At 45.5% G+C, this 27,162-nt stretch overlaps 1 protein-coding gene across 1 annotated transcript in view; it reads left to right on the top strand.

Annotated features, from left to right (window-relative positions):
* LOC134934789 (uncharacterized) overlaps window positions 1-16,214 on the top strand; it is a 63,818-nt gene extending 47,604 nt beyond the window's left edge. Inside the window, exons 4-9 of the mRNA XM_063930147.1 lie at window positions 2,888-3,247; window positions 4,258-4,362; window positions 11,379-11,406; window positions 11,518-11,579; window positions 11,666-11,709; window positions 14,552-16,214. Of these exons, the coding sequence (XP_063786217.1) occupies window positions 2,888-3,247; window positions 4,258-4,362; window positions 11,379-11,406; window positions 11,518-11,579; window positions 11,666-11,709; window positions 14,552-14,695 (743 nt within the window). The 3' untranslated portion in view covers window positions 14,696-16,214. The remainder of the gene's footprint in view (window positions 1-2,887; window positions 3,248-4,257; window positions 4,363-11,378; window positions 11,407-11,517; window positions 11,580-11,665; window positions 11,710-14,551) is intronic.
* Window positions 16,215-27,162: the final 10,948 nt, after the last annotated feature.

The raw sequence follows: 27,162 nt of genomic DNA, 5'->3' as shown, positions 1-27,162 counted from the left end.
CTACTGTGTGGTGTAATGTGAATAAAGGACATTAATGTGCAGTGTCATGTGAATAAGGGTCACTACTGTGTGGTGCAATGTGAATAAGGGATACTACTGTCAGTGTAATGTAATGGATATTACTATGTGGTGTTATGGGAATAAGGGACACTACTGTCAGCGTAATGTGAGTAAGGGACACTACTGTGTGGTGTAATGTGAATGAGGGACACTACTGTGTGGTGTAATGTGAGTAAGGGACACTACTGTGTGGTGTAATGTGACTAAGGGACACTACTGTGTGGTGTAATATGAATAAGGGACACTACTGTCAGCGTAATGTGAGTAAGGGACACTACTGTGTGGTGTAATGTGAATGAGGGACACTACTGTGTGGTGAAATGTGAATAAGGGTCACTACTGTGTGGTGTAATGTGACTAAGGGACACTACTGTGTGATGTAATGTGAATGAGGGACACTACTGTGTGGTGTAATATGAATACGGGACACTACTGTGTGGTGTAATGTGAATGAGGGACATTACTGTGTGGTGTAATATGAATAAGGGACACTACTGTCAGTGTAATGTGAATAAGGGTCACTACTGTGTGGTGCAATGTAATAAGGGATACTACTGTCAGTGTAATGTAATGGATATTACTATGTGGTGTTATGGGAATAAGGGACACTACTGTCAGCGTAATGTGAGTAAGGGACACTACTGTGTGGTGTAATGTGAATGAGGGACACTACTGTGTGGTGTAATGTGAGTAAGGGACACTACTGTGTGGTGTAATGTGACTAAGGGACACTACTGTGTGGTGTAATATGAATAAGGGACACTACTGTCAGCGTAATGTGAGTAAGGGACACTACTGTGTGGTGTAATGTGAATGAGGGACACTACTGTGTGGTGAAATGTGAATAAGGGTCACTACTGTGTGGTGTAATGTGACTAAGGGACACTACTGTGTGATGTAATGTGAATGAGGGACACTACTGTGTGGTGTAATATGAATACGGGACACTACTGTGTGGTGTAATGTGAATGAGGGACACTACTGTGTGGTGTAATATGAATAAGGGACACTACTGTCAGTGTAATGTGAATAAGGGTCACTACTGTGTGGTGCAATGTAATAAGGGATACTACTGTCAGTGTAATGTAATGGATATTACTATGTGGTGTAATGTGAATAAGGGACACTACTGTATGGTGCAATATGAATAAGGGACACTACTGTGTGGTGTAATATGAATAAGGGACACTACTGTGTGGTGTAATATGAATAAGGGATACTACTGTGTGGTGTAATGTGAATAAGGGACACTACTGTGTGGTGTAATGTGAATAAGGGACACTACTGTGTGGTGTAATGTGAATAAGGGACACTACTGTGTGGTGTAATGTGAATAAGGGACACTACTGTGTGGTGTAATATGAATGAGGGACACTACTGTGTGGTGTAATATGAATAAGGGACACTACTGTGTGGTGTAATGTGAATGAGGGACACTACTGTGTGGTGTAATGTGAATAAGGGACACTACTGTGTGGTGTAATGTGAATAAGGGACACTACTGTGTGGTGTAATGTGAATAAGGGGCACTACTGTGTGGTGTAATATGAATGAGGGACACTACTGTGTGGTGTAATATGAATAAGGGACACTACTGTGTGGTGTAATGTGAATGAGGGACACTACTGTCAGTGTAATAAGAATGAGGGATACTACTGTGTGGTGTAATGTGAATGAGGGACACTACTGTCAGTGTAATATGAATAAGGGATACTACTGTGTGGTGTAATATGAATAAGGGACACAGGGAGTTATTCAGAGATGAACGCAGATCACTGCAGACACAGTCGGCTCTGCATTCATCTCTGCACATGCTAAGGGCCACCCAGCACAGGGCAAGGCTGCCCAGCATGTGTGGGGGCGCCTCACGATGCATCTACAATCTAATTGCAAGTGCATCAAATCTAGGGTTGACCCCTGGCAGCACAGCCTGGTTGCACTGCCAGATGGTCAGCAGCCATTTTTTTTTTATTGGAGTGGCTGCATGTGATGTCACACAGCCACCCTGAAAATGGTCCCGTCCGGGCCAGCCCCGTTCATGTCCCCTCCCCCCCCCCCTCAACGCCACTCCGCCACCCCAAAAATGCCCGCTGCTGTAAATAACATTGCAGTCGTATCCATTGGGGATGCAACCGCAATGTGTATGCCCGCGCAGCCGCTTTGCATGTGCAGTTTGCTGATATTGGCAAACTGCACTGCGAGCAGCATAAGCGGCAGGGTCTGAATGACCCCCGCAATTGTGAGATGTAATATGAATATGTTTGTACTATTGATGGTGATTTGCATTGGGGGTACTATTATGTGAGTATTCCCCTACGCAATGAAACCACACCCCTTTTAAATTTATGTCAGCATCAATGTTCATTCTGGCACAGGGAACCAAAATGTCTTGTTACGGCTTTGTCTTCCAGTATTTACAGTTGTGCTGTAATTATCATCTCCGCACAGTGTCGGACTGGGGCATGAAGGGCCCACCGGGGGATGCAGTGATTGGGGCCCATATTTAGGGGTGTGGTCAGATTACAAAGGGGGTGTGGCCAACCTCCACAGAGGCTTGAAATACACAATAAACTTGTACAGTATAATGCAACATATCTACCATGTATAATACAAGTGCACAGTCTGGAACCTGATCCCTAGAGGAAGGAGTGGGCCCCCAGGCAGTGGGGCCCACCGGTAGTTTCCCCTGTACCCCTGTGGGCTGGTCCAACCCTGTCTCTGTACTAATCAACCCTTTCTAAAGATCTTATAAAAAGCAAATAGTCAATATTCAGTCATGATAACAATTCTAATTTTTATTATTCCATATCTCATATTTTCCTTTCAGCCTCTAAGTTTGAACTGGAATTAAAAATCCTACATCTTGAGTTGTCAGTAGAAACAGAAGACTCTGTGACCCTGAATTGTTCGTACTCCGTCCCAGAAGGCAGGAAGCCTTTGTGGATTGGAATTTACTGGAGAGTCGGCAACACAAGTGATGTTTATGCCTACCACCCCTCCAAAGAGATGGTTCATCCCAGATACAGAGGAAGAACTGAGCTGAGAGGACTGGCTGATCTTCATATAACGGGGGTTCAAGAAACAGACTTCGCTACATATTACTGCCTTGTGGTGCTGAAATTCTGTGATGGGCTTAACAATATCAGATCAGTGATCCAATATGGGAGCCGGACAGCACTGGACACAAGTAAAATCAAAACACATTATACAGATATAGAGTTAAACATACATTGCATTGATCAAGCTCGGTCCTCTGGGCACCTCAACGGTCCAGGTATTAAAGATAGCCATGGCTGAGCCCACATATGTAAATCAAAATGACTAAGGGACTAATTAAATTCACCTTTGCTCATTCATGGATATCCATAAAACCAATGGAGTGCCTTGAGGACCTGCCTATTCTTCAACTCTCCTCTTTTTATAGCACCTGGCTCATGCTGCCTCCTTTTTGCCAGAGACACGCTCTGAGACCCAGGATGATGTCCACATGCCAGTTACCAGGGTTCTCGTTTCGCCAGTTCCCGATATGTACAAGCCCAGTTGCCATACTCTGTAGGAGTTTCTGCACCTACTCTAGCATAGATCTGTGGGAAGTCTAGATGTTTCTTGTGATGTCTGCGATTGAAGCCACTCAAAGTGAGCGTTCCACCCTTCTCCGCAGTCAGACGCACGGCTATACACCAGAGATGGAATGATACTAGCACTAGCATAAGGTTCCAGATGCAACTACAGCAAAAGATGGTCACAGTTGCATCAAACTGCACCGCCCCTCACACATAACTAACCATACAATGGGGGCAGGAGGGTGGGAGACATCCTTAAGTCTCAGCGGGTGACAGCGGACAGCTGACTGCGCAGCATGACCTGTGACTGCACATCACGCTGCGCAGGGGGAGCCGGGAGGAGGGAGCTTTGGCAGCGTCTGAGTGTCCTGAGGATGGAGCTTCCAATCCCGAGTCTGAATCCTGGCAGATTTTTGGAATAAATCTCGGGATCTCACTGATCCCGGGATTGGCCACCATATTCACAACTACAATAATCAGAAATTGCTCACAGGTTACAGAAATTGTTCAAATTCTTCCAATAATACTTATCAACCATCCACTGCAATCACTGTGTAGTAATTTTGGATATCATGAAAACATTTTCTCACTTATATTTTTAACCAGCTATAATTATTATATTCCTGTTTTACAGATATGGCTTCTCTTGACAGTCAGTGGACAATGGCCGTTGCTTCACCTGCTGTCCTGCTCATTATAATTATTCTGTGTGTTACAGTCATTGCCCTGTGGAAGAAAGGTGAGCTAATGGTAGGACGGATGGTGTAAGGGTTAGCATCACTGCCTCACAGCACTGAGGTCATGGGTTTAATTCCCGCCATGGCCCTAACTGTGTGTGGAGTTTGTATAGTCTCCTCGAGCTTGCATGGTTTCCATCCGGGTACTCCGGTTTCCTCCCACAATCCAAAAATATACTGGTAGATTAACTGGCTCCCAACAAAAAGTAACCCTAGTGTGAATGTGTGTGCATGTACATTTGGGAGGGAATATAGATTGTAAGCTCCAGTGGGGCAGGGACTGATGTGAATGGCCAAGTATTCTCTGTAAAGCGCATACGGAATATATGTGCACCATATAATGAAAGGTTGACATGGAAAAAGGTCGACATGCTTTTCACAATGTTTTTCATTTTTTGAGCTTTTTCAAAATTTACGATCCACGTGGACTACGATTAGGAACGGTAACCTGTGCCAAGTGCAGCAGTAGCAGAGCGAGGCACCTTGCCCGAAGCATGGCGAGCGAAGTGAGCCATGCAAGGGGACATGGTGCACTAACTGGGGTTCCCAGTCACTTTACGAAGTAAACGACACAAAAAAACCTTTCAAAACTCAAGTCAACCTTTTTCCCGGTCGACCTAATGACCATGTCGACCCATGTCGGATAAGATCTTGGTTGAAGGATAGAAAACAGAGAGTTGTGGTAAATGGAGTGCATTCACATACTTGGACCAGTGCTTTTTAATATCTTTATTGGTGACATTGCAAATGGCATTAAAGGGAAAGTATGCCTGTTTGCAGATGACACAAAGGTATGCAACAGGGTAGACACACCAGGTGGGGTAAAACAAATGATTGAGGATCTAGGTAGACTAGAGGAATGGTCAAGAGTCTGGCAATTACAGTTTAATGCCAAAAAATGCAAAATCATGCACTTGGGTCTCAAAAATCCTAAAGCTAAATACAGTATTAATGGCACTATACTGGAAACTACTGAGGAGGAAAGGGATCTAGGAGTCACTATTTCAGATGACTTAAAGGCAGGTAAGCAATGTAACAAGGCAATGAGGAAGGCTAGTCAGATGCTTGGCTGCATTGGGAGAGGAATCAGCAGCAGAAAGAAAGAAGTAATAATGCCACTGTATAGGTCATTGGTACGGCCTCATCTAGAATACTGTATTCAGTTCTGGAGGCCATATCTTCAAAAGGATATTAATACATTAGAAACTGTCCAAAGGAGGGCAACTAAAATGGTGCATGGCCTACATCACAATACATACCCAGAAAGACTAAGAAATCTCAATATGTATAGTTTGGAGCAGAGAAGGGAAAGGGGGGACATGATAGAAACTTTCAAATATATCAAGGGTTTTAACAAAGTCCAGGAGGGAAACATTCTCCAAATGAAGAGAAGCAATAGGACACGAGGACATGCACTGAGACTGGAGGGGGGGGGGGTTCAGGGGGAATTTAAGGAAAAATTACTTCACAGAAAGGGTAGTGGACAAGTGGAATAGCCTCCCATCAGAGGTGGTAGAGGCTAAGACAGTAAAGCAATTTAAACATGCATGGGATAGACATAAGGATATCCTTACAAAGAAATAAGGATCAATTAAGGTTAGAGATAAAAAAAAAGGGGGCAGACTAGATGGGCCAAGTGGTTCTTATCTGACGACAAATTCTATGTTTCTATGTTTCTATTTCAGGTGTCTACCTAGTCATTGTCGACCAATAGTGGTCGACCTAGTGACTGTCGACCTAGTTACTGTCTATGCTATGATCCACACCCATAAAGAACTGGTAATAATAATAATAATGGTAGTAAGTAGATAAATGAAAGAAGGATGGAAGAGCTTGTTGTGGTCGTTAAGTCTGTCCTTCCACCATTCAGACAGACAGACAGATAGGCATGGGCTGTGAGTATATCCCTTCTCATGTAGGGTAACACTGTGACATGGGCAGAAAACTCCTGGGAAATCACTTTCTAGAACAGTGAACAAAGACTAGTGCACTACTCTAGGTGGATCGGTGATATGACAGGGTTCAGGCAAGAATCCATAACATGATGCAGAATGGAGACATCTAGGATGGAGTTATATAAGGAGAAGGGTTAGTGATGAGCCTCAGGAAAGGCAGCCAAGCAGAAGCATGCAGCAGTCCATTTTCCTGGGCTGCCTTCCTAGCCGCCATCCTGACCTACTGTGTCTAAGAGATTGGATGGGCTGCTATATGTCATTGTGATCAATACTAATAATTGGTCTATTTCCTCAAAATATTTAATTAGAAAAAGTGGTGCTCTAAACTTTGGGTGGTGTGGATCATTGGGTCAATAGGAAGACCATATATGGTTGACATGCAAGAGGCTGGCAGGGTCAATAGGCCTACATTTAAAAGGTAGACATCTGAAAAGGGTTACAGGTACAAAAGGTCAACACAGTCAAAAAATTGATATGGAAATGGTGGACACAAAAAAGGTCAACATAAGTTTTTTTGGGGTTCCGTTTACCATTTTAACCCACACGTGACCCCAATAAGTGTACTCACCATGTTTTGGGCAAGGTTACTATTCCCAATCGTAGTCCACATGGATGGTAAATGATGAAAAAGTAAAAATTTAAAAAAATATTGTGTTGACCATATGTGCGTTGACCATTTGAATCCGTCCACCTTCTGTACCTGTTGACCTTAAACACTGTCCATCTTTTACATGTCGGTATTTCAACCTTGCTGTCAACCAAATAGGTTGACCTATCTTCCAGAATCCAAGCTGCGTCGGGCTCCTTACTGATGTGAGTTGTGAACAATTTTCACGTCATATTAAAATGTGGTTGGTAATAAAAACAACCCTTAGAGAGCCACAGGTACTGTAGCAGGTGTTCCAGAACAGAGATCCCCTGGCCTGCTGGTAGTAACATAAGGATACTGCACTTGGCGATGTAGTATCCAGAAGATTGATGTTCTGTATACAGAGCATTAACAAGCGGCCTATTTATTTAGCAATAATTGTTCTATTACCGCACAGGGAACTGATTCTGATGTGAATGGATGGTGCATCGCTGCTGCTTAGCTTGAACAGACATGGTAATGCAGCAGGAGTCGTCTTCCCATCGCCGCCCCCAATCGGCACCAGACTGTCAATCTCTTGACATCTGCAGCCGCAGTGCATCTTATGATGCAGGACCCACAAAGCGCATGCACAGTACAGGTCCTGTGCATGCACAAAGTAGCGGCCATCATTATTGTGCCACTCACGCCTCATATCCGTCGGGACCTGAATCAGGACCAAAGATTTTTGGTACCTTCCAAAAAAAATACCTTGCATTGACTTTTTATGTGTCAACCATTTCCATGTCAACCTTTTGACCGTGTCGACCTTTTGTACCAGAAAACCTTTTCAGATGTCTATCTTTTACATGTTGATCTTTTGACCCTATATATATAATGGTAGATGCTCAATCAGCTTAATGATATCATTCAGGTGCTCGAAAGGGAGGGGTATTTCTAAGCAAGAAAAAAAGAGAGACATTGTTTCCCCCAGCACCCTGAATGATAACAGTAACCAGATATAAATCCCACATAATATTAGATTTCAGAGATCTTGGTTACACATATTTGCGCAAATATGTGTAACCAAGATCTCTGAATTCTAATATTATGTGGGATTTATATCTGGTTACTGCTATCATTCAGGGTGCTGGGGGAAACAATGTATCTCTTTTTTTCTAGCTTAGAAATACCCCTCCTTTTTGAGCACCTGAATGATATCATTAAGCTGATTGAGCATCTACCATTATATATGTCTGTTGTGAAAGGCAGAGAGGTTCCTGCATTAGGAGGAGGTGAAAGCCCTGACATGCCACATGGAGCATTATGGGGTTGCTCCAAGGTAGACCACAAGGTTAAGTGGGGCCAACCATAAGAGTGACCCCACTTAACCTTGCGGTCAACCGCAGACCGCAAAGTTCCCACCATTGGATATAATGTAGCACCGCTGTGCTACATTGTATCCACAGTGCGCCTCCTGACTGACAGTGCAGGAGCGCATAGCCAATCATGAGGGTGCCATAACGTGGCGCTCCCTGATTGGCTGAAGGGACCCTCTTTGACAGGAATCACGGGGGGTCCCGACATTCGGGGAAAGGGATTCCATGTGTAAACATGGGATCCCTTTCAGTGCGTGGACCAGGTATTTTTTTATTTTATTTTACCAAGTCCCTGGATTATAACCTTTAAGAAGAGGACCAATCTACCCCGGATTCTTTGTAAGTATAATTTTATTTACAGGTACCCCTGGATTCTACTGGACAAGGGGACCGAGTGCATCGTGTCAACATAGGTAAGTATATATGTATGTAAGTGTGCATGTATGTACATTAAAGATATACTTTCATGGTGTGTGTCTCAATTTTATTTGGGTATTTTTTTTGTAGTAGAACTACAGGTACCAGCGGGCCCATTTCCCCCCTGCATGCTGGTACTTGTGGTTCTCCAAGTACCAGCTTGCGGGGGAGGCTTGCTGGGACTTGTAGTTCTGCTACAAAAAACACTATTTTTTTCACACAAAAGGCTATCAGCCTCCCATCCACCGCCCACAGATGGGGGGGACAGCCTTGGGCTTCACCCCTGGCCTTGGGTGGCTGGAGGGGGGACCCCTTGATTTATGGGGTTCCCACTCCTCCAGGGCACCCCGGCCAGGGGTGACTAGTTGGTGATTTAATGCCAGGGCAGCAGGGACAAATATAAAAGTGTCACCCGGCTGTGTCATTATATGTCTGACTAGTGGAGCCCAGTGCTGGTGTTAAAAATATGGGGGACCCCTATGTTTTTTGTCCCCCGTATTTTTTGTACCAGGACCAGGCGCAGAGCCCAGTGCTGGTTGTTTAAATATGGGGGAACCACAGTCATTTCATTCCCTGTATTTTTACAACCAGGACCGGCTCAAAGAGCCCAAAGCTGGGTATGCTTAGGATGGGGGACCCCACGCAATTTTTTGGGGGATTTTTAACACTTTCCACACTTATTTTAAGGTACACAATGAAGCCCTGCACGGATCACACTGATCCGGACGGGATTCATTGTGTTAAGTCCGGCAGTGTTTTACTAATCACTCCCGTAAAACACTGCCTAACATTACGAATGACATCGACATCGGAAAACAGGAAATGCAGAATACGACAGCATAATAAATGAGGTGGAAAAAAAACAAAAAGTTGCACATTCACACATTCGATGTCATTCGTGTTTAATCTCCCTCCAAATCCCGACAATTATGAATCTTAGTAAGTATACCCCAATGTCTCACTTTTTTTCTTGCTTAGAAATACCCCTCCCTTTCGAGCACCTGAATGATATCATTAAGCTGATTGAGCATCTACCATTATATATGTCTGTTGTGAGAGGCAGAGAGGTTCCTGCATTAGGAGGAGGTGCAGGCCCTGACATGCCACATGGAGCATTATGAGGTTGCTCCAAGGTAGGTAGCTCTTAGCTTAGACATATTGTAGTAAGGAGCCATTATCATGTGGCTCCTTGCTGGTTAATATTAGACCCAGATTGGGGTAATTGAGGTGTGAGGTGTGGTGCCTCTGGACTGGCTGAGCTGGATGTATTAAGTATGGCATACCTTTACATTCTGTGAACACTTTTCACTTATTAATTTTTTTAACACAATTTCTCTATTTTAATTACATTTCATATTTGTATCACTTTCTCTACAGCTTCGGCTTCCTTAATACTAATTTATTAACACTATAGTTTTTTCACTGGTATGCTACGCTGGGCTTTCTGGCTTATGCTGGTGTTTTGGGGTGTCACACCCTGCACCTAGATATAGTGCTAGGGACTCCAAATATACAGAGACGCCTTGATGCAGCTTTGGGGCTTAACCATACATTTGCACAAATATATGTAACCGAGATCTCTGAATTCTAATATTATGTGGGATTTATATCTGGTTACTGTTATCATTCAGGGTGCTGGTGGAAACAATGTCTCTCTTTTTTTCTTCGAACTTTTGACCCTGCCAGTCTCTTGCATGTTGACCAAATGAGGTCTACCTATTGACTGTCCACCCAGTGATCCACACCCCACAGCTTAGAATACCACCTTCGGCCTTTGACTTTTAGCAACCATCAATGTTTTGACACTGATGGTCTCCCACTGATGGCGGAGAAGGTGGCAAATTTTTCTCTCCTATACAGAGCACTTGTACTTTGCACATGTTCAGGATCCATTCCAAGGAAGCAGCAGTGATAGCACCTCTATCTACGTGTGAATCAGGCCATTAAGTGCAGTAACAACTCTAAAGTGAAGTTACATCGGGCCCGATTGAGACCTGACTGCTGCTGTGCTTTATCGCTCAGCGGGCGATTATCGATAGACTGCACATGTGTATGCACTGCACTGCGCACACACATTGCCAAACAACAACAGGCATCGCCGGTCAGCGATAAGTGGTGCGAAAATTATAATCGCACAGCCATTCCCATGCTGATTGACAGGAAGAGGCCGTCTCAGTGGTAACTGGCCGATTTCTGGGAGTGTCAGGGAAAACGCAGGCGTTCCCAATTGTTTTCAGGGAGGGTGTGTGACATCAGCTCCGGTCCCGATCAGCCTGTTTGTATCGCACTGGAGGACTAAGTCCTGAGCTATGCACAGACTGCACACACTAGAAAAATCATTCGATGGTGAGTGAGCTGCGAAAGGATTTGCAGCTGTGTGCTGACTGAGGGACATTTGTAGCACGGCGTACACATGCGATCGCACACTTGCACAGCGAATATACACTCCCCTTAGGCCATGACTATCTGATCGCAGGACAGCAAAATTAGCAGCACAGCGATCAGGTGCGAATTAGGCCCATAATCTGGTATTTTGGATGGTAAAAACCGCAGGGATATGGTGTAATTACAAACCAAATGGAGAAAAGTCCTTTAATAAATTCCCCCACAGTGTTCAATAAGTTTATGACAGCAGAATCCAATGAGAAATATACATTACAAATATTTACACTCAAAATATCTTGTTCATTTGTTTCCAGGTGTTATTGGCCAGAAAGACAGAAGAGTGTGAGTATATCCATAATGCAGAGGTATCTCTTATCCTGCTATTCTCTATTCTGTAATACTCACCTGTCTCTCATTGTCTAAATTCCATGTATTTTCCTCTGTGTCTTCCAGGGAATATATGAATCGTAGCACCGCCGGCTTTGCTCCAGTAACCCAGCGTAACTCTATGAGCGGTACGTGTGAATACAGTATGACAGACATGATGACACAGTAATACCTGCGGAAGTGTAATGATCTTGTACCTTTTCTCTTTACCCAGTGGAAATGACAAATGTTGAATCCACTGTCTTCACTGGACAAGAGGTGAGATGCTCGTACTAATATGTAACGCAGAATCCGATAATACTACAGGGGAAATATACTAAAAGGGAAATGTGTTAAAACTGACTGTGTTCCTGCAATTTTTTTTGGGTGGTTTTGAAACCACCATATTTACTAAAAGTTAAACCACTGAAAAACTACCAGACTGCAATTATTTTGCTATTAACATGTATGAGCCATGAAAGTAGGGCATGATTCATAGCTGTATGCTATTGCTGCCGCAGATGTGACTTTTGTAGTTGTAGACGTGCGAGAATATGCTAATTCAACAGTGCCACAACTTGTACTGAGACGCCCACAAGAGGCATCGCAGCCGTCCACAATACACAGTACACATATACGCAACACTGGATGCAGACCAGGCAAACATCGAGTGTATGGTCACGCAACATTGGCACTGTAAATGAGATGGTGGAGACGTGTTATCTTTGTGTGGAATCCCTGTGAGACGTGCCTCGAAAATGCCCAGGACACACCCGCGTTTTTGATGTCGCTCAACGTTAACTCCCAGATAACGGTCACTTCATGCCAAGTTCCTGTAAATGTATTCTCAAAGCGTCCGTAATTGCAGTTCAATCGCCGTGTGTGTATATTGCAGCTGGGACGCAGGCGCAGACCATGATAATGGCTCAACCGCGTGAAAAACTGAATAGCGTGCCAATATTAATCAGGTCCTTAGTTCTTTGTGCCTATTGTAACTTGATGCATCCCATAGACCAGGAATTGGCAACCTGTAGCACTACAGGTGTTGTGGGACTACACATCCCAGCATGCCCTGCTACAATATTGCTGTAGCATGTTGGGATATGATATGCTACAGCAACTGGAATGCCGTAGGCCGCCTACCCATGGTTTAGACACAGGGTTAAATGCAGTGGCGGATTTTACCTAGGGGCTGCAGGACTGTAGACCCCCAAGTAAAACCTGCTCCTTGCTAATCACAGCCAAGCAGGCAGACCCGGGAGAATGTGTTGTCTCTCCATGGGCCTGCCAGTCTGACTGACATAGCAGAGAGAGCACTTCCCATGGTAAGCCACTCCCCTGCTCTAACATCAGCCATGCCTGGCTTCTATGGGCTACCACTGATGCAGTCCGTAGAAGCCAGGCTGTTTAGCAGCGCCAGACCTAAGCCCCACCTCTGGACATATGCCCCACCTACCCCCACTGCTACCAGACCTAAGCCCCACCTCCCGATGATGTCAGCCATCAATCACCCGTTAGGGCAGAGAGGAAAGTGCTGCAGACCCCCCCGGTCAGACAGGTAACGAGCCGGCACTGGTTAAATGATTTGCAATTGTCAGAAAATGATTCACTGTTATGCCAATTGCTTTTCTTCTTCTGCCCGGGGTGCTTGTCTTCTTCTGCCCGTGGTGTTTGTCTTCTTCTGCCCGGGGTGGTGTCTTCTTCTGCACAGGGTGCTTGTCTTCTTCTGCACAGGGTGCTTGTCTTCTTCTGCACAGGGTACTTATCTTCTTCTACCCGGGGTGCTTGTCTTCTTCTGCCCGGGGTGCTTGTTTTCTTCTGCCCGGGGTGTTTGTCTTCTTCTGCCCGGGGGGTTGTCTTCTTCTACACAGGGTGCTTGTCTTCTTCTGCACAGGGTGCTTATCTTCTTCTGCCCGGGGTGCTTGTCTTCTTCTGCACAGGGTGCTTGTCTTCTTCTGCACAGGGTACTTATCTTCTTCTACCCTGGGTGCTTGTCTTCTTCTGCCCGGGGTGCTTGTCTTCTTCTGCCCGGGGTGTTGTCTTCTTCTGCACAGGGTGCTTGTCTCCTTCTGCACATGGTGCTTGTCTTCTCCTACACAGGGTACTTATCTTCTTCTGCCCGGGGTGCTTGTCTTCTTCTGCCCGGGGTGTTGTCTTCTTCTGCACATGGTGCTTGTCTTCTTCTGCACAGGGTACTTATCTTCTTCTGCCCGGGGTGTTGTCTTCTTCTACACAGGGTGCTTGTCTTCTTCTGCACAGGGTGCTTGTCTTCTTCTGCACAGGGTGCTTGTCTTCTTCTGCACAGGGTGCTTATCTTCTTCTGCACAGGGTGCTTGTCTTCTTCTGCCCAGGGTGTTGTCTTCTTCTGCACAGGGGGTGCTTGTCTTCTTCTGCCCGGGGAGTTGTCTTCTTCTGCACAGGGTGCTTATCTTCTTCTGCACAGGGTGCTTGTCTTCTTCTGCACAGGGTGCTTGTCTTCTTCTGCCCGGGGTGTTGTCTTCTTCTGCACAGGGTGCTTGTCTTCTTCTGCACAGGGTGTGCTTGTCTTCTTCTGCCCGGGGAGTTGTCTTCTTCTGCACAGGGTGCTTATCTTCTTCTGCACAGGGTGCTTATCTTCTTCTGCACAGGGTGCTTGTCTTCTTCTGCACAGGGTGCTTGTCTTCTTCTGCCCGGGGTGTTGTCTTCTTCTGCACAGGGTGCTTGTCTTCTTCTGCACAGGGTGCTTGTCTTCTTCTACCCGGGGTGTTGTCTTCTTCTGCACAGGGTGCTTGTCTTCTTCTGCACAGGGTGTTGTCTTCTTCTGCACAGGGTGCTTGTCTTCTTCTGCACAGGGTGCTTGTCTTCTTCTGCACAGGGTGCTTATCTTTCTTAAAGAATGATGTGTAAGTGTATCTAATGATTAAGAACATATTTTATTCTTGCTGTCAGATGTTTCGCAGATACCAGATGTTGTCACGGACAACCTCTTACTGTATGTCATTGAGTAAGGTGCTATAATCAGTGACAAGACAGAAATGACAGCTGTATGCATTACCCACGTCTAGCAAACGAAAAAGTCATTGTAAAATGAAGCATTATATAGAAACAGTTATTATATGATACTCTTGTTTTATGTCTGCAGGATCCCGGGGGGATTGTCTATGCAAGTGTGAATGTAACATCACAGCAGAAAGCTACAGCCAATCAGAGAGAAGACTACAACCCAGAGAGTGGCTCCCAGGTTCTATATGCAACTATCAGACACACCAATGACAAAAAATATTAATGAAGGGTCTCAATCAATCATAAAAAACAAGAAACATTGTTCAAGAAATGTGTGTTACTACACGCACCAACATTACACCTGAGAACTAAGAGGACTTGTTTCTCGGGACGGTTTCCCTATCTTGTATTTTTATATATTTGTATGTATTGAGAACTGTCTGAGTTTATTACAAGTGAAGGTGAGCGTGTCATCATGCGTGTCCTCTAGGTGCATTAACCCTTGGTTTCTCTAATCACATGCGTCTTTGGGAGAGTTGTATGTCAATCAACTGTAATTGCTACTGTATTGCGTGCGCATACCAAAATGTGTAGATTCAACCCTATGCAGATCTGTACACATTTTTACGGAGCGACACTGGAGGAAATCACACTCTAAGGCAGACTTCCTCCATTTCAAACTTATGCTCTCATCCTTCAGTACTGCCCTTTCTCTTGCTAAACAGTCATACTTAAAGACCCTCATCTCCTCCCAGTCTTCCAACCCCTGGAGCCTCTTTGCCACTCTCAACTCACTCCTCTGCCCACCTCCACCTCGTCTCCCTTCCTCACTCTCTGCTCTTGACTTTGCCACTTACTTCACATCCAAAGTTGACTCCATACATCAGGACATCACATCACACCAGACCATCAGCAACCAGCCTCCCCCCATCCCTTACCAACCCTCCCCATCCCTCGCACCTACTCTGACATCTTTCTCCCATGCATCTGGTGAGGAAGTCATGGCCCTCATTCGTTCCTGTCCCCTCACCACCTCCCCACTTGACCCTATTCCCTCCCACCTCCTCCGCTACCTCTCTCCTTCTGCCTGTTCCCATCTTTCCCACCTTCTCAACTTCTCCCTCTCATCAGGCACTGTCCCCTCTGCCTTCAACCATGCACTCATCTCTCCTATTCTTAAAAAACCTACCCTTGATCCAAACACTCTCTCCAACTACCGACTAGTAATGTGCACCGGAAATTTTTCGGGTTTTGTGTGTTGGTTTTGGATTCGGTTCCGCGGCCGTGTTTTGGATTCGGACGCGTTTTGGCAAAACCTCCCTGAAATTTTTTTGTCGGTTTCGGGTGTGTTTTGGATTAGGGTTTTTTCTTTACAAAAAAACCTCAAAAACAGCTTAAATCATAGAATTTGGGGGTCATTTTGATCCCATAGTATTATTAACCTCAATAACCATAATTTACACTCATTTTCAGTCTATTCTGAACACCTCACACCTCACAATATTATTTTTAGTCTTAAAATTTGCACCGAGGTCGCTGGATGGCTAAGCTAAGCGACACAAGTGGCCGACACAAACACCTGGCCCATCTAGGAGTAGCACTGCAGTGTCAGGCAGGATGGCACTTCAAAAAATAGTCCCCAAACAGCACATGATGCAAAGAAAAAAAGAGGCGCACCAAGGTCGCTGTGTGACTAAGCTAAGCGACACAAGTGGCCGACACAAACACCTGACCCATCTAGGAGTGGTACTGCAGTGTCAGGCAGGATGGCACTTCAAAAAAATAGTCCCCAAACAGCACATGATGCAAAGAAAAAAAGAGGCGCACCAAGGTCGCTGTGTGACTAAGCTAAGCGACACAAGTGGCCGACACAAACACCTGGCCCATCTAGGAGTGGCACTGCAGTTTTCTAGCGAGAGGATGAGTGCTTCCATCGTCATGTGAATCTGAACCACTAGCCATGAACATAGGCCAGGGCCTCAGCCGTTCCTTGCCTCTCCGTGCCGTAAATGGCATATTGGCAAGTTTACGCTTCTCATCAGACGCTTTCAATTTTGATTTTTGGGTCATTTTACTGAACTTTTGTTTTTTGGATTTTACATGCTCTCTACTATGACATTGGGCATCGGCCTTGGCAGACGACGTTGATGGCATTTCATCGTCTCGGTCATGACTAGTGGCAGCAGCTTCAGCACGAGGTGGAAGTGGATCTTGATCTTTCCCTATTTTGACCTCCAGATTTTTGTTCTCCATTTTTTAATGTGTGGAATTATATGCCAGAATCAATAGCAATGGCCTACTATTATATATACTGCGCACAACTGAAATGCACCACAGGTATGGATGGATAGTATACTTGACGACACAGAGGTAGGTAGAGCAGTGGCCTTCCGTACCGTACTGCTATATATACGGGTGGTCACTGTCAGCAAACTGCAAAACTAAAATGCACCACAGGTATAGAATCTAGATGGATAGTATACTTGACGACACAGAGGTAGGTAGAGCAGTGGCCTTCCGTACCGTACTGCTATATATACTGGTGGTCACTGTCAGCAAACTGCAAAACTAAAATGCACCAAAGGTATAGAATCTAGATGGCTAGTATACTTGACGACACAGAGGTAGGTAGAGCAGTGGCCTTCCGTACCGTACTGCTATATATACTGGTGGTCACTGTCAGCAAAAATCTGCACTGTACTCCTCCTATGTAATACTGCTGGTCCCCAGTCCCCACAATAAAACAGTATGAGCACAGATATATGCAGCACACTGAGCACAGATATGGAGTGTTTTTCAGGCAGACAACGTATACTGGTGGTCACTGTCAGCAAACTGCAAAACTAAAATGCACCACAGGTATAGAATCTAGATGGATAGTATACTTGACGACACAGAGGTAGGTAGAGCAGTGGCCTTCCGTACCGTACTGCTATATATACTGGTGGTCACTGTCAGCAAACTGCAAAACTAAAATGCACCAAAGGTATGGAATCTAGATGGCTAGTATACTTGACGACACAGAGGTAGGTAGAGCAGTGGCCTTCCGTACCGTACTGCTATATATACTGGTGGTCACTGTCAGCAAAAATCTGCACTGTACTCCTCCTATATAATACTGCTGGTCCCCAGTCCCCACAATAAAACAGTATGAGCACAGATATATGCAGCACACTGAGCACAGATATGGAGTGTTTTTCAGGCAGACAACGTATACTGGTGGTCACTGTCAGCAAAACTCTGCACTGTACTCCTCCTATATAATACTGCTGGTCCCCAGTCCCCACATTAAAGTAGTGTGAGCACAGATATATGCAGCACACTGAGCACAGATATGGAGTGTTTTTCAGGCAGACAACGTATACTGGTGGTCACTGTCAGCAAAACTCTGCACTGTACTCCTCCAATATAATACAGCTGCTCCCCAGTCCCCACAATTAAGCAGTGTGAGCACAGATATATGCAGCACACTGAGCACAGATATGGAGTGTTTTTCAGGCAGACAACATATACTGGTGATCACTGTCAGCAAAACTCTGCACTGTACTCCTCCTATATCATACAGCTGCTCCCCAGTCCCCACAATTAAGCAATAAGCACAAATATTTGCATCAACATTAATAAACGGAGAGGACGCCAGCCACATCCTCTCCCTAACATTTCCAATGCATGAGTGAAAATGGCGGCGACGCACGGCTGCTTATATAGAATCCGAATCTCGCGAGAATCCGACAGTGGGATGATGACGTTCGGGCGTGCTCGGGTTAACCGAGCCATATGGGAGAATCCGAGTATGCCTCGGACCCGTGTAAAATGGGTGAAGTTCAGGGGGGTTCGGTTTCCGAGGAACTGAACCCGCTCATCACTACTACCGACCCATCTCTCGTCTCCCTTTTTGCCTCCAAACTCCTTGAGCGAATTGTCTACAACCGCGTTACTTCCTTTCTTTCCTCACACTGACTGCTTGACCCATTCCAGTCTGTCTTCCGTCCTCTCCACTCCACTACAACTGCCCTTACAAAAGTCTGCAATGGCCTCCATGCTGCTAAATCTAAGGGCCACTACTCTCTACTTATTCTTCTTGATCTCTCTGCTGCTTTTGATACTGTGGACCACCCTCTCCTACTGCAAATCCTTCAGTCCATTGGTCTGCATGATACCGCCATCTCTTGGCTGTCTTCCTACCTCTCTGACCGTTCATTCTCTGTCTCCTCTCATGACACCATCACTTTCACTAACTGTAGGTGTACCCCAAGCTTCTGTCCTTAATCTTCTTCTTTTCTCTCTCTATACATCCTCACTAGGTAAGCTCATTAGTTCTTTTGGTTTCCAATATCATCTCTATGTCTATGATGACACTCAAATCTATCTTTACTCTCCATACCTCTCCCCTACTCTCCTCACTCGTATCTCCATCTGTCTCTCTGCTATCTCTGTTTGGATGTCCCAGCGCTTTCGTAAACTTAACATGTCTAAGACCGAGCTGATTATCTTCCCTCCCTCCCGCATAACCTCACCTCCTACAATCTCATTATCTATTGATGGCACTACTATCTCCTCTAGCCCCCAAGTGCGCTGTCTTGGAATAATCCTTGGCTCCTCCCTCTCCTTCAAACCACACATTCAGCACCTCTCACAAACCTGCCATTTTCATCTTAAAAATATTTCCAGGATCAGACCCTTTCTGACCCAGGATGCTACTAAGACTCTTATCCACTCACTGGTCATCTCCAGACTGACCTACTGTAATCTCCTCCTGACTGGCATTCCTGACAAATACCTCTCTCCACTCCAATCTATCCTCAATGCTGCTGCCCGGCTCATTTTCCTCACCAAACGCACTGTCCACCTCCTTCTCTTACAATACCTTCACTGTCCCCCCTTCCCTTTCAAAATCAGTTTCCAGCTTCTCACACTCACTTACAAAGCCCTCACCCACTCCTCTCCCATCTACATCTCTGACCTTATCTCCCTTTACACTCCCACCCGTCCTCTTCTCTATGCTAATGCACGCCGACTCTCCTGCCTACGGATTACTTCCTCCCACTCCAACCTCCAAGATTTTTCATATGCTGCTCCATTTCTCTGGAATTCCCTACCTCTCCACCTCAGACTCTCCACCTCTTTACATAACTTCAAACGGGCTCTCAAGACCCACTTCTTCACCAAACCCAGCCAAATCTCATCCTAACCCTCTGATCCATGCTCTCTATGTACTCCGTCTGCTTCACCCCTGCCTGTCTACCCCTCCCCTTTAGAATGTAAGCTCTCACGAGTAGGGCCCTCTACCCTCATGTGCTTATCCCAGTGGTTTCCAAACTTTTTTGAACCACGGCGCCCTAGAATATCAGAATTTCTTTCACGGCTCCCCTAGGCCAAAAATTTCTTATTGAGAAATTTAGAAAGAAATATTACATTAAGTAGATTGCTTTTATATGTCATCCTTAGGGTCAGTTGTGTGGTGAGGGACAAGATTTGCTTCTGCTTGGCCACATATATTATGACTGGCAGCCACCAGCACTAGTTTTGCTTATTATATTGACCATGAATAATTTGAATTGGTCCTGGACCACCAACCCAGGGCACCCCTGCAAGTGTCCCGAGGCACCCCAGGGAGCCACGGCACACAGTTTGGGAACCTCTGGTATCCTTTTTCTTACTTTAATAATCTTCAACTGCACCAAATCCAGCAGTCTTCTGCCACCTGATACTTATTCCAGTGTCATCTGCAGATGTAGCTATGTTTATTTACCCTGTACTTGTCCTATATTGTCATCAACTGTAAGTTGCTATTTTCCCGTTTTTGATTATTCGTTTACGTACTCTGTAATTGGGCGCTGCGGAACCCTTGTGACGCCATATAAATAAAGGATAATAATAAATAACAAATAAAGAAACTGTCTGATTTAGCGTCTGCCAAGAAGAGCTCTGAAAGAGGAATCCTATTGACTTCATTCCCCCCTCATGGTTAGGGCAATAACTACTCGAAGACAGAACATTACATTCACATGCAGAGATGGGTCTTGTGACAAAAAAAGAACAAAACTGAAAGTTGAAATTGGAAAAAAAGTAGTTGTGCTGAATTCTATTTTGTACTTTAATAAATATATAAACCTCATAACTACTGTATCTGTCTCATTTAACTAAGTGTATATCAGTGGTTTTCACACAAGTGAGTTGTTTTTGCCTTTTTTGTAATTCCCTTAAAATTAAAATTCCTTACCCCTTTTGGTATAACAAGGTAGGCAATTTTTGTGATTTATCCGGTCAATCAGCTTTTTTGTAACATTTCACCATGGATCAGCAGTTTGCTCCTAGATTTTGTCGAGCTTTAAAGAGCATACATTTTTACCTGTTGCTGTGGTCGTGCTAACCAAGCTCTTTTTGGGTAATAATAAGTTCAATTGACAAACATGGAACATAAGTGACATATCACCCACCAGAGCCGGCCCTAGGTATAGGCAAACTAGGCAAATGCCTAGGGCATTTGGAAGACCAAGGGACACAAGCAGCTTATACTGATTAAAATGATATGCGGCATGCCTACATTCTATCTGTGACTGCAGCTGTATCTGCATACGAAATGCTATGTTACAGTGTATTCCTGGAAATCACTGTAACGTAGCATTTCATACGCAGATACAGCCACAGTCGCACAGAGAATATAGGCATGCCACATATAATTTTAATCAGCATAAGCTGCTTGTGCATCATAGTCACATAACAATGCAAATAAATTGCATTTTTTGGCAAAAAAGGTGCACAACATTAGCAGAGCTTGGCTAGAGCTGCAGACTGACTCACACCAGGCATCTCCTGCTGCATGGCGTACTGAGGCAAGATGTATGAGGACACATCTGTATCCAAGAAGCAATGGTCACATGTGTTAGCGGCCATGTGAGTGCTGCATACAGGTGGGTTGCTTGTGCAATAGTGTTCGGCATATGTGTAAGGGGCATTATGTGTGTCGTGTATGTATACATGCATTGTGCGGCATATGTGTAAGGGATATTATGTATGTCATTATGTGTATAATGGCATTAATAATGTGCAGCATATGTTTAAGGGACATTATGTGTATTAGGGAATTAATAAAGGTTGGCATAATGTGGAAAGGTGGATTATGTTTATAAAGACATTAATAATGTGTGTCATGAGTATGGGGCATTACTGTGTGGTATTATGTGTATAAATGCATTACTAATGTGTAGCATTATGTGTATAAGGTGCTCTACTTGTGGCATAACATATAGAAAGGGCACTACTATCTGGTGTAATGTGAATAAAGAGCAATATGTTTTGGTGTAATGTGAATAAGGAGCAATTTAGTGTGATGTAATGTGACTAAGGGGCACTACTGTGAGGAGTAACGTATATACAGTAAAGTGGTACGGTAACGTGAATAAGGGACACTATTGCATGATATAATGTGAATAAAGTTGCACTACTGTGTGGCAGAATTTGAATTGGGGGTACTATTGTTTGTCCGTGCCCCTTCCCTGTAAGAACATGCCCCTTTTTGGACTGTGCCCCGAATGTGCACACTGTTCCTTATTTAAAATAGAGGGAGTAGGAGCACTAAAATGATGGCTGCTATAGGTGAGGGGTGATGGTGCTTTGAAAGGGGTGCAGGGTCAGAGGCGGTACTAATGGCGATGCTAGGGGGCACCAGCCAAAATCTTGCCTAGGGCGTCATATTGGTTAGGGCCGGCTCTGTCCCCCACAAATTATGAATGAGGATATCAACCAATTATTATGATTAATTTTTCCTTGTAATAGTCCAAGCAGTCATCCGTGAATGTGTTGACTCTGGGAGGTGCTTAGGGGTCTATTCATGAAGCAGTGCATAGAGTGGATAAGCGAGCCAGTGGAGAAGTTGCCCACGGCTGCCAATCAGCTGCTCTGTATAATTTATAGTATGCAAATTATAAATGTTACTTCAGTGCTGATTGGTTGCCATGGGCAACTTCTCCAGTGGCTCACTTCTCCACACTTTTCACTGCTTCCAGAATAGACCCACTAGTGTGACTCCTTCTTATCTTTGTCGTCTTTGTGAAACTTCCCAATGCAGGACACAAAACAGAACCAGGCAACAGGGATGGACATATCCAGCTCTTACAGACCATTTTAAGGTAAATAAATGAATGACAATAATATGCATATTCTCTTTTCAACTCATTTAGTAGGATGCGTCTAACCAATACATGGAACAGAAAGTGGTTTTACTTCAACTGTACCAGGGCAAATAATTGCAACAAAGACATTTTGTAGAATAACTGTTTGCAACAATATTCTATAAAAACTGAACTGAACTGTGATCTTCCTGATTTCTCCAACTCCCTGTTCCCCCTCTATGACTATCACTTGCTCACTTTTAACCTATCTCTTTCTGCTTCTCCATCTTTACCACCTAAGACTACCATGACAAAGCGTAACATTGAGGCTATTGACACCACTTCCCTATCCTCCCTGTTTGACTCACTTCTCTCTCCAATTCTCTCTCTTTCCTGCCCTGAACAAGCCACTTCCCTATACAATGCATCCCTTACCTCTGCTCTTGACTCTGTTGCCCCACCAACCACTATTCACCCTCGCAGGTCCACACCTCAACCCTGGCACACCAAATGCACCAGATATCTGCAAAAATGCTCACGTACCGCTGAGCGACAGTGGAGGAAATCACGCTCTAAGGCCCAGACTTCCTCCACTACAAATTTATGCTCTCATCCTACTTTGCTGCCATTACTCTCTCTAAACAATCTTACTTCAAAAACCTCATCTCCTCCCAATGCTCAAACCCCTGGCGCCTCTTTGCCACTGTCAACTCGCTCCTCTGCCCACCCCCGCCTCAAATCCCCTCTTCACTTTCTGCTCTTAACTTTGCCACCTACTTCACATCCAAAATTGACTCTGTCAGGACATAACATCCCACCAGAACCTGAGCAACCCCCCTCATCCATATCCCGATCCCCTTTCTCCTTCCCGCCTACCAACTCTGACATCTTTCTTCCCTGTATCTGGACAGGAAGTCATGGTCCTCATCCGGTCCTCACCCCCCGCCACCTCACCACTTGACCCTATTCCCTCATGCCTTCTCCGCTTCTCTTCTTCTGCCTGTTCCCATCTTGCCCATCTACTCAATCTCTCACTCTCATCCGGAACTGTCCCTTCTGCCTTCAAGCATGACTTGTTTCCCCTATTCTTAAAAAACCTACCCTTCATCCAACCAATCTCTCCAACTACCGACCCATCTCTCTTCTCCCTTTTGCTTCCAAATTTCTTGAGCGTATTATCTACAACCGCCTCACTGTCTTTCTTTCTTCCAACTCACTGCTTGACCCTTTCCAGTCTGGTTTCCATCCTCTGCACTCCACTGAAACTGCCCTCACAAAAGTCTGCAATTACCCCCTTGCTGCTAAATCCAGGGGCCACTACTCTCTGCTTATTCTCCTTGACATCTCTGCTGCTTTTGACACTGTAGACCACCTCTCCTCCTGCAAATTCTTTACTCCTTTGGTTTGCATGATACTGCTCTCTCCTGGCTGTCCTCCTATTTTTCTGATCGTTCCTTCTCTGTCTCCTCTCATGACTCTACCTCCCCCCCACTTCCTCTACCAGTAGGTGTCCGCCAGGGTTCTGTTCTTGGGCCTCTCCTTTTCTCTCTCTACACATCCTCATTAGGTGAGCTCATTAGCTCTTTTGACTTAAAATATCATCTCTACGCTGACGATACTCAAATCTACATTTCCTCCCCTGACCTCAACCCTGCTCTCCTCAATAATATCTCCAACTGTCTCTCTGCTATCTCCTCCTAGATGTCCCAGTGCTTTATTAAACCTAATACGTCTAAGACTGAGCTGATCATCTTCCCTCCCTCCCGCATAACCTCACCTCCCACAATTTCATTATCCATTGATGGCACAACCATCTCCTCTAGCATCCAAGTGCGATGTCTTGGAGTTATCCTTGACTCCTCCCTCTCCTTCAAACCACACATTCAGTACCTCTCACAAACCTGTCACTTCCATCTCAAAAACATCTCCAGGATTAGACCCTTTCTCACCCATGACTCTAGTAAGACCCTCATCCACTCACTGGTCATCTCCAGATTGGATTACTGCAATCTTCTCCTATCTGGACTCCCTCAAAAATGCCTCTCTCCAATCTATCCTCAATGCTGCTGCCTGTCTCATCTTCTTCACCAAAAGTACTACATCCACATCCCCTCTCTTGCAGGACCTTCATTGGCTACACTTCCCATTCAGGATACAATTCAAGCTTCTCACACTCAACTACAAAGCCCTCACCCACTCTGCTCCCTCTTACATCTCTGACCTTATCTCTCTTTACATTCCCACCCGTCCTCTTCGCTCTGCTAATGCACGCCGTCTCTCCTGCCAATGGATTACCTCCTCCCTCTCCTACCTCCAAGATTTTGCATGTGCTGATCCCTATCTCTGGAATTCTCTGCCTCTCCCCATCTGACTCTCCACCTCTCTGCAAAACTTCAAACGGGCTCTCAAGACCCACTTCTTCACCAAACCCAGCCAACTCTCCTCCTAACCCTCTTGTCTATGTTCACTGTCTCCCGCTTCTGTGTCACCCCAGTCTGTTAGCCCCTCACCTTTTAGATTGTAAGCTCGCAAGAGCAGGGACGTCTTTCCTCATGTGCCTCTCCTTTTCTTTACTTACACTATCTTATACTCCATACTCCCTTTGATGGCACCTGACCCCTGGTTTTCTATAACTGTCCTATATTGTCTTGAACTGTAAGTGCTGTTTTCTTGTTTGCTTATTTGATTATGTACTGTGTAATGGGTGCTGCGGATCCCTTGTGGCGCCATGTAAATAAAGTATGATGATAATGATACATTCTATACAGCATCTCCTATATAATAGCCCAGATCTGTGACTTTGTGACTCATTTGCTAATGCTGGGTGGAGTCCCAACACTGGGCGGAGTTAGTCAAATGAGTCACAGATCTGGGCAAATCTATAGGAGACTAGGAGCAGAAGCAGATAGTATGGGCATGGCACAGCCAGGGGTGCATACCTCCCAGCTTTCTTGAGGCAGACAGGGGTGCATACCTCCCAGCTTTCTTCAGGCAGACAGGGGTGCATACCTCCCAGCTTTCTTCAGGCAGACAGGGGTGCATACCTCCCAGCTTTCTTCAGGCAGAAGGAGGGACACACGCTCGGCAAAAAGGGGCGTGATCAATGAAAAGGGGACGTGGCTTCACGGGAGGGCCCCCATTTTTGTCAGTAAGGGGCATGCCCAGCGCTCTGTGAGCTGCTGGCATGCCTCCAGTCGCGGATTATGAGTCCGGGGGGCCTAGGGCACTTGAGACAGGGGGGGCCCTATCTCATTGCTGTGCCTGCTGTGGGGTTGGGGGCATGGCCTAATCGTGGCCCACGTGGCCACGCCCCTTATGCAAATTGCAGGATTTTTTTTTAATGGAATTTTGGCCCCTCAGCTAGGGCTAAATCCAGAGGGGGTGGTCGCTCCCCCCTACACACCCGTGACCGAAAGTAACCTCACCGCTGACCACAAAGTTCCCACCATTGGTTACAATGGAGCGCATAGGCGCTACATTGCAACACTGCCGTGTGCCGCCTGTCATACAGTACAGGAGCACACAGCCAATCAGGAGGGTGCCACAATGTGGCGCTCCCTGATTGGCTGATGGAACCCTCTTAGACATAAGTCAGAGGGGGTTCCTGGCATTCGGGGAAAGGGGTCCCATGTGAAAACATGGGGCCCCTTTCAGTGCGAGGTCGGGTGTCCGTTTTTTTATTTTGACACGTACCTGGATTACAAATGGATTACAAGAAGAGCCTTCTACACTGGATTTTGTGAGTATAATTTTTTCCACAGGTACCCCATGGATTCTACATGGAGAAGAGGACCGACCCTCGTGTGAACATAAGGTAAGTATGTGTATATGGAGGTGTGGATGTATGCATTAAAGTTATACTTTCAAGGTGTGTGTCTTATGTTTTTATTGGGGTATTTTTTTAGTAGTAGTACTACAGGTACCAGCGGGCCCGGTTTTCCTCCGCATGCTGGTACTTGTGGTTCTCCAAGTACCAGCTTGCTGGGGAGGCTTGCTGGGACTTGTAGTACTGCTACTAAAAACAATATTCATTTTTTGACAAAACGGCTATCAGCCTCCCATCCGCAGCCCTTGGATGGGGGGACAGCCTCGGGCTTCACCCCTGGTCCTTGGGTGGCTGGAGGGGGGGGACCCCTTGATTGAAGGGGTCCCCACTCCTCCAGGGTACCCCGGCCAGGGGTGACTAGTTGGTTATGTAATGCCAGGGCCGCCGGGACCTATATAAAAGTGTCCCCCGGCTGTGGCATTATGTATCTGGCTAGTGGAGCCCGGTGCTGGTTTCAGAAATACGGGGGACCCCTACGCTTTTTGTCCACCGTATTTTTGGAACCAGGACCAGGCGCAGAGCTCGGTGCTGGTTGCTTAAATATGGGAAAAAACTGTGTTCCCTAATGCACACTGAGTGAATAATATTACTACATAATAATAGTCAGATAATACGGAGATCTTAGTTGCGTATATCTGCAGATATAGGGTTAAGCCCCCAGGCCGATCGACAAGGCTTCTCCGTCACTGGGGGTCCCTAATACTAGGTATGGGCCTGGGGTGCAGGACCCCACGATGTCGGCACAGGTCGGCCACCCCAGGTCAGCACACAGGTGAGAATTAATAGGGGTTAATAAGAAGCACAGAAGTG

The sequence above is a fragment of the Pseudophryne corroboree genome, chromosome 6 (genome assembly GCF_028390025.1).
Source record: "Pseudophryne corroboree isolate aPseCor3 chromosome 6, aPseCor3.hap2, whole genome shotgun sequence".
NCBI classification, from domain to species: Eukaryota; Metazoa; Chordata; class Amphibia; order Anura; family Myobatrachidae; genus Pseudophryne; species Pseudophryne corroboree.
The sequence above is the reverse complement of the archived record's forward strand: the minus strand, read 5'-3'. Positions and strand labels throughout refer to the sequence as shown.